At 30.9% G+C, this 9,341-nt stretch overlaps 1 protein-coding gene and 1 pseudogene across 1 annotated transcript; both read right to left on the minus strand.

Moving 5' to 3' along the window:
- Positions 1-321: 321 nt before the first annotated feature.
- Positions 322-2,054, minus strand: LOC145047844 (putative sugar phosphate/phosphate translocator At3g11320). Its single transcript, XM_078996208.1, has 4 exons — positions 1,283-2,054; positions 1,093-1,196; positions 753-981; positions 322-663 (listed from the first exon to the last, which is right to left on the minus strand). The coding sequence occupies exons 1-4, from the start codon at positions 1,736-1,738 to the stop codon at positions 517-519; spliced, it is 936 nt and encodes a 311-aa protein (XP_078852334.1). The 5' UTR covers positions 1,739-2,054; the 3' UTR covers positions 322-516.
- Positions 2,055-7,092: 5,038 nt separating this feature from the next.
- On the minus strand, positions 7,093-9,341 carry LOC145046682 (uncharacterized; annotated as a pseudogene).

A 9,341-nucleotide genomic window follows, 5' to 3' on the forward strand; every position in this document is an offset into this window, starting at 1 on the left:
AATATCAGGGTTATTTTCTAAAAATATCTAACATTTTTGTTTTTCAATTTAAAGCTTAGTGTAAGGTATAACTTTGATTTGACAATTTTAGTAGATTACAAATTTAAAAGACGCAACATGTTGGTTTTGCTTATTTGGACATGACATGGCGACACATCAGCATAACGTGATACCACGTTAGCACCTTAAAAGAAAGGTAAATTTCATATTTCTCAGAAACACATAACACTATGGTTTAAAACAAAATAGAAGTATTAAAGACTATTTCAAGAAAAACCAACTTTTGTCAAATTGTAACTCGGCATAACACAAGAAAAACAGTACGAAACAATTGGGTATTTATGTTACTTTATTGAGATTCTAGGGTATTGTATAAGTATTTATACAACAGTATAACTGTAAACTCATAATCACATGAAGGTATACAACAAATTGGGACTAAAAATCAAACAAAATATATGGAAACTGTTTTATCAAGTGAAAGAATACAAAAGGTTAACTGAATATGGAGGAGGTTTATTTGGTCCTCTTCTTGGCTTCACTGTATAAAATCACCCCAAACACTGTAAGCAAGTAACCTAGCATCCCTGTTACTGACACTGGATTCTTAAATATCAAAATTGATATCACAACAGCTACAGCTCCTTTAGCATTCCCCAAAACCTGGTATGTATTAAGTAGTAACATTAATAAGATTTACAGCTACATTTTCCCTGAATGGAAGCATTCATATCATATAGTATTGTATATACCTGGAGAGTTAAAGCACTTGTATGCTTCGTAACCAAGAAATTGGTCAAGTTGACAAGATACGCTAAACCAGAATTAAACAGCAGATACCACACAATGTTCACATCTTTTCTGGCAAGAGCTATAGTAATCCCAACCACATTATCTTCCATTAATAATGTTGCAGGAAGCAGGATCACAACAGCTACTGGAGCCATGTACAACAAAAGATTCATGGAATTTAGCTTCTCCCTGTTATCATATTTCAAATCAATCCAATATTACAATATGTTATGTTGTTAATCAATCGGATACAACTAAGAGAGATCGAGAAGGAGAAGAAGAAGAAGAAGAGAAGATTACCCTTCTGAGGATAGCAAAATTCCTTGAAGCACCGACTTTAATGCTCTTGCAGCTGTGGCGCCAAGACAAATGATGAAACCAAATAAATGGAAACTCGGTTCACTCTGTCATCACGAAATGAAATAATCAGACAGATGAGGATTTTGAGTTTTGAGAATTGAGAATTGAGAATGAAATTAGGTATTTTTACCCCACTAGCAATGACAACGCCGGTGACGACAGGGATGAGAGTTACATAGGTCAACCATGCCTCTCTTTTCATAGTCATGATATAGGCAAACACCGCCGTGAAGAATGGTGTGGTGGCACCGACGGCCTGCGTAAAGGAAACGGGCAAATACCTAAGCGAGACATTTCCGCTAACGACGGAGGCACAAAACACCAAACTGAGGGCGGAGATCTTGAAAAACTGAACCCTAGACCTAAGAGTTTGGAGAGGCACCATCTTCATCCAAACAATGGCGATGTAACTGAGCAAAGAACAAGCGGTCATATGGCACATGGTGAGGAAGATCGGGTACTTGAATCCATAGTTGCTGAGTAAGTATTTGTTGAGAAGGAGTACTCCAATGTTGGATGTGTACCATGATAAGACGAGGCCGATCGTAAACCACTGTGTCTGTGACTTTGTGCTGCCTCCCTTCATTAAATCGAAGGAGGGAGGTTGCAGGGTTTGGTGGGATTTGAGTTTTGTGGGTTTACATGGATGATGATGGATGTTTGGGATTGATTTAGGAATTGAGTAAAATGTGGGAGATCTGGGGAGTTTGGTGAGGGTTTTTGATGGATCTGATGGACGAATTTTGCAATGTGGATTTCAAGTCAATTGTGTTTTGGATTGATATGAGAGAGAGAGAGAGAGAGAGAGAGAGAGAGAGAGAGAGAGAGAAAAGAAAAGAAGAAGAAGCGCGAGGTTGACGTGGCAACGGTAAGAAAGGAGAATGTGCAATCTCTCTCCATCGTCTCTTGTTTCATAAAATGGTTTCATACAAGGGGATATTGACTAAAATCACCAATTTTTATTTTGGATTTAAATAAATAAAAAAAATCCATGTTTTTGCATTATTGGTGAAATGATCATTTAGTCTTTGAATATTTTATTTCTGGAAAAGAGCAAGTTGTTCCGAAGTGCTGGTGGGTAGACTTAATTTGACATAAAATGGTTTGAAATATGATATATCGGACATGTTTTCGGCAAATTTATTTTGGACAAACGTCTCAAGATATTGAGATACACAATTCATACTTATTTTGATGTTCGCATCATTGCATGTGTATTTACATATGTATTGGCTAAGAATGAGATATACAAATACCACCGACTTTAGCCGAAAAGTAATTCATCTAACATAACAAATTAGCTTAATGTTTATGTTATAACATAAATACTATTAGTAATTCATACTAATAGTTTTAGAAATACATATAACATAAATAAATAAGAAAATATATTTTTACACATCACATGTGCAACATAAACCTTAAATCTTAACGAAATACAATGCATTACAAAATATTCCCTAAACCAAAAACTTGAATTGTAACTAAATAGAATATCATTTGTATGTCTACTTGATTTAGGTACTCTGTTACTTGCGGCCAACAGATTGGCCCGATGTCTTTTGCAAATGATGTTTTGAATCGCTTAGTATGCATATTTAGTAGGCCTCTCGACACCCTCAACCAAGCCTAAAATATAAGGAATTATATTTGGTTATTTTCGGTCCCTAAGCTACTAACCTAGATTTTTTTTTTCTATGCGCACTTGGGGTCTTTAAAACATACAAAGGAATATAAAAAGGAATTTAAAAAAAGGTAACATTTTTCTTGATGTTTTTTTAGAATTTTTTTACCATTCATAGTTTGTCTACATATAGACACAAATACATATACACATATATGACGTTAATTAGGAGTACATTAATTAGAACATATGCCTTTTGGGCTCGTCAATCAGAACACATATTCAAGCTTGAATGTGATGATTTAGTCTATAATACAACGGAGTCTTCAAGAACAATGTTTCATAATGTTGTTTTGGCCACGTACAACTAAATCAGGACTTACTCTTTAAAACCGGTGCAATATAACAAACACATAAACACAATAGATGTTATGTTAATGTTGCGGCTTTGAAAAAACTTGTAACACATTTAAACCTTAGAAAAGATGTCTTTGGGACTCGTTTATTAAAATCGAAACACATATGCAGGTCTTTCTGAATGTTTTGTTGTAGCATCATACAACTAAATTTAGACTTACTATTCAAAACCAGTGCAATATAACAAACATAAAATAAAAAATAGATAATATATTAACGTTGCAACTTGAAAAAGCTCGTAACATATTAAAACCTTATAAAATATATCTTTTGGACCTGCACATTTAAATCGGAACACATAATTAGGTTTGAAATATAACAAAGTTTTTTACGATATAAGACAATTGTCGACTGGCATTTCGAGGAATTCTCAGTGAATCCAAACATCTCCTCGGAGAAAGGGTTGAGAAAAAGTTTTTGAGAGGGGTTGATGCAAAATGACAATGAAATCAACTTTAAATAGGGATGAAATTCAGAATGATTCATTTGGATCATAAAACCCGGTCAAATATAATATATTCTGATACACCTTTATGTCATGTTTCACATATTTGTTTTTCAAAAACAACATTAAATCCGGAACGGAAGTCCTAATATTATGATCATTTTTCAAATGGATTAATATCATAAAAACCTTATATATTGATTTTTTTGGATTAACTCTCTTGGTTGTTTCCTCAAAAAAACATTGTATTTTCAGCTATTTTCGATTCTTCACTTTTGGCAAGCTTAGTGGTAATTTCCCGGTTTTACACAATTTTTTTTTTTGGAAAACTCTCACCTTTTTTTCCCTAAAAAGAGACTCACATGTGACAATTTTTTTTTTTTTTAAATTTAATTTAACTTTCATGTTTTTCTATTTAGAATATTTTTAATTTTAGAAGTGATTTGATCTGTAATAATATTTTTATATACCATTGAGACTCAATTTATGTTTCCATTTGAACCAACCTTTTTCTTTTGATTCATAATTCTCATGTTCTATTTTATTGTTGTTTATAATGTTCTTAATGATTTTCAACATGTGAATATGAAAAAAAAACATTTGATTTGTTTGAAAAAAAAAAGACTAATGTTTCAAGTTCCTGTTTGTAATGTATATCAAAATCTATTTGTAAGATGCTAGGAGATTATACAATGTGTATAAAAGTGATCTAATTTGAACTGGTATCTTAAATTATTTTAAGAACTAAAGAGAATGATAGTTTTTGAACAACAATCTATGTTTATAACCAAATCTAAGGTTTCATGTTTAATTTGTCCGTTAGAAACATTGCCAAGCAAGATTAGACAACAACAATCTATGTTTATAATCTAATATAAGGTTTCATGTTTTATCCGTTAGAAACGTTGTTAAGCAGGATTAGACAAATGTTTTTCACCTGTTATACTTTAAGCATCCTGCAAATAAATTTTAATATGAATTTTGTCAGCAATAACTAGACATGACATCTCTCTCTCTCTCAAAAGAAATCAAATGTCTTATTTATATTTTAATGTTAAAACTATCAAAAACACCATAAACAACAACAAAAAAATAACAATTATGAGCCAAAATGATTATTTTGTCAAATGTGAGTTTTTCTAGAATGGCAAAAAAATGGTATTTTGTATAATAACTTATCATTCTCATTATATATATATATATATATATATATATATATATATATATATATATATATATATATATATATATATATATATATATAACATCCAAAATATAATCAGTGTTCCGTTATTGACATCTTATGTAGGAGGCGGGTTGATGTGAGCCACTCAAATGGTTTGGTTTACCATTTTTTTTAACCATAAATATCCCTTGAATTTAATCTCCTTTTCATCCCAAAATACTTTTAAAATTTTGCTTTAATATATAAGTACATAACTTTATAAAAAAAAAAAATCAAGTTTTTGTTTACTTGATGACGTTTCGTTATTATTTTATGGTATAGAGTTGTTTTTTAGACAACACGTAATCATGTTGCATACGATGACCAAAATTTATAATATTTTACTCCTAATTGGTATCAATTACATAGATTGGTAAGAACATAAACCTTTATTGACTTATTGATTAAGAAAAGTAAACATTGTAGTATAAATTGTGAAAAACAAAACATTATTGTATATAAAAAAATTATACCTGAGATCAGGAGCATTTAACTAACATCCCTATAGATCCAAAGTTATATAACAAAATTTTAATGGAAATGCACAAAATCTGTTGTGTAGGAAAAACTATTGTTTGAGGAAATAGGCATCTCTATTTTTAGAAAAAATCCACCCTACTTATTGCCTTATTAAGGCATGTGGGACACGAATTGGTTAGGATATCAAACTGTCTAGAAGGAGAGTCGTTATGAAGTGATAGTGGGGTTTCTTTCTTTATTGCAAGTCTTGCATGTAAACTAGGGTTATTGTTTTTTTAGCCTATAGTTTTATTGAACTTTGGAATTAAAAAGCAGATGCACCAATTTCGTTGTTAGTGGCTCATTTTTTATTTAATCACAAGGATAAGGATGAGGATGAAGATGAGCCTTCCTTTTGAAGATAGATGGTATTGAAGTTATTTTATTAATTTGCTTTAGTTATCGTGTTTTTCTAATAGTGTAGTCAATCAAATTGACAAAATATAGCTGTATGTGATGAGACTCAATAACTATCGTCGACAGTTTAATACTACTAAAAGAGATTAATGGGTCTACGTTCGTTTATATTATGTTATATTTTTGTTGTGTAGTTAATGTAAAAGGACTTATTGGTTGTAGAATAGACAAAATGGTCAAGGCCCACCTCTACGTAAGTCCAAGCCTCTAAGGCCTGGTTCAAGCCCAAAAGTCCTGAGCCCAAAACTACCTGAAAGCTCGAAGCTATATTTTTTTTTTATTTATGTACGTTTTGAAAGCTCAAAGCTAAACTTATTAACTTTATTTGTTTACAACAGTTGACTTTCGAAAGCTTTTAGCTTTTAAAAAAAGCTTCAACTAATGATTAAACTTCATTATGCTTTTAGTTTTTATATTAAACAATCCAAAAGCTATTTAAAATAGTTTTTGGGAGATTTTAGAATTTTAGGAGCTTTTAATTTATAATTTTATATATTTTGAAAACTTAAAACTACTCTTGCCTAAATCTAAACACAAATAAAAACTACAATTTCCAACTAATTTTATCAAACATACCCAAAGACTAAAAACTAAAATCTCTCAAAAATTATTTGAAGTAACTTTTGGATTATAAGTTGTTTATTTAAAATAAAATTTTAAGCTCATACTCCAAACTAAACTTTTTCTTTAATTCGAGTTTTTTTTTCTTAAAAATAAAAGTGAAAACTCCTATTAGAAGTTCTCAAAATCTTGTTGTCGAACATACCCATAGGCCATAGTGTAAAGTTTTACTTATAAAAATTGATCATTCAACTTTGAACTTATTTATTTTTAGTTTATTGCTTGTACAATAACAACGTATACTTAATATTGTTACCAGTGTTATTAATATAATTGTTGTTTCAATAATATGATAATTAATTATACATGAATAATTTTATTTCATTACCAGTATCTAACAATATAATTTATAGTTAGTGTGATAAAAAAAAAATACGTGTCAAGTTTGTAACAAACTAATAAATATAAGGGTTGCTTTCAAACCATTTTTATCCATTTGGTGTAAAAGATACTGTTAAGAGTCAGGGATGGTCTAATACTTGAAAAAAAACATTTGAATTTTAATTTGTATTATCTTTTTATATTTCAAAATGGCATCAAATGGATCCAACTCCAACATGTTGAAATAATATAAAGTAATTATTAAGAAAAAGATATTGAAACATTTTTTATATTTCAAAATGGCATCAAATGGATCCAACTCCAACATGTTGAAATAATATAAAGTAATTATTAAGAAAAAGGTATTGAAACAGCAAGGCGTTTACGCCTACAAAATTTCAAATAATTTGCTTCATGAGATGCATAAATCATAATCAGATATTATGGTATATGAATAAGTAAAAAAGTAAAAACAGTCAAAGAAGCTATAGTAAATAGTAACACCTTTCTACATCTTCATTGCCTTGTGAAGCTGCAAGTTGATAAACTACAGTGAAGTTTCTTTGAGCCATCGCCTCTTTCTCAAAAATAACATCAGATAAAACAATCGTTGATGCTCCTTCACAAATATATTCACCAATTAAATCTATATAATAACACATATATCATATCATGTCATATCATATCATGTGATGTGTAACAAACATAGTATATATCATTATAACCTACCAATTGTTATGTATCCAACACCACCAAGTGAAGAAATAGGGTATACCTTCACGATTTTGGCACCAACATTATATAATGAAAGTATCTGCAAAATAATTTTACAGATAATATATAACTCTACAAATGCCTTAGTTTTTTCTATTAACAAATATGATTGTATACTTGCTTCTGTTGGGATCATTACACCAGGTATATATAACGAATCATCACTGTCTTCATCAAGAATACCCTGCAAACAATTTACATTATTAACAGAAGATTTAAAAATAGTACACAAACGTTATATTGTTGTAATAATTTGTGACATGCCTTTACAATTGCAGGACTCATGATGAATTTTGCACCGACTTTTTTTTTTTTTTTTTTTTTTTTTTTGCATTTTCTACATCCTCAATATTTAAAATAGTGCCAATCTGGAACATGTTAGAGCATTAAGAATTTAAGATATGTTAAGAATTCATCCATGACAAAAATAGTTCACTAAAAAATGATCATACAATTGATGATTGTGGAATACTTACCCCTAGAGTTGTGGTTGGAAAATCCTGCACCAGTTGATGTAAAACCTATCAAATAAAAAATATGGGAAACTATAAACTTTCAAGATCATCAACCAGAAATGTATGGAATGCACGTAACTTATACAAGTGGCTTTATGTTAAACAACCTCAAAAACACCTGGGGTAGAAACCACAATCTCCAGCTACAAATCAACAAACATTGCTTCTACGTCAAAACATCACAATTACATCCATTAAGGCCTTGTTTATTTGTAAATTAAACTAATAATTATAATTTGTCACTGCATACTTATTCTAGCTTAATCATGTGAGTTAAAAGCATTGGAGAGTGAAAAGTACAAGTATTACATTAATTTAGTTTTCTTTACTTTCATTCATTTTGGCTACTTTATCGTATATGCAAGTTATCACAATTAACAAGGGCAATACTCAAGAACACTGTGAGCTACAAGGTGAAATCACCCCAGAAAGTTTAATTGGATGCTAATTACAGAATCTGTTTTCATATGCTTTTTGTTTTAGAACTAACAACCTAATTCAAGTAAATTATTAATAAGAATTTTAAATTTGCAATAATGAATTGAGAAGTTACTTTGTATATGAATCTTAGGTGACATGGCAATTCGTGTCATGAAAACGTGTCAGCCACGAATTTGACACGATACGATTACATGATGAGAAATAAGCATTATCTCAATTTTTAAGATGTATTCATGTCGTGTATTCGTGTCGTTTCGTGTCTCTCACAGATTCGTGTCTTTGTGTCTGAAATTGCCAGGTCTACGTCAAGTACGAATGCTATTTCTTTTGGGAGCATAGCTTAGGTGGAACTTTGCATGAATTCACTCACCCAAAGAAGAAAACATACACCAATTTCAAGTTTTCAATCCTTAATTCTACTAACAATACGACAACAACATACTTACAACCGATATTCCACCCGTAATTGCAGCCTTTGCAGCTTCCAATGCCACATCCGGGCTAAACACCATAAACACACGCATGAACGGATAGAATTACATGATAATTGGAATTATTGATATAGCGAGGAAACAACAATCACCTGAAATCGAAAATTCATTACACGGGAATTGAGCAGAGAGTGTTAGATGATGAGGATGATACCTTTTGGCGCGAAGACAAGCAATAACGATATAATTTAATATGCTACTTAAGGTTGTTGCACTGGTGGAGGTGGATGGTCAAGTATGGAAACAACGGATCGGAAGGACCCGAGTGGTTGGCATAGGCGGTGGTAGAAATGTGAAAGAAGAAAGCGAGGAGAATTGGGCAAGTGACATAGTAGTATCCTGGTTCCCTAATAACAACAGTGGTGTAACTGTAACTACT

Source organism: Lactuca saligna, chromosome 5 (assembly GCF_052625555.1).
Source record: "Lactuca saligna cultivar CGN05327 chromosome 5, ASM5262555v1, whole genome shotgun sequence".
Taxonomy (NCBI): Eukaryota; Viridiplantae; Streptophyta; class Magnoliopsida; order Asterales; family Asteraceae; genus Lactuca; species Lactuca saligna.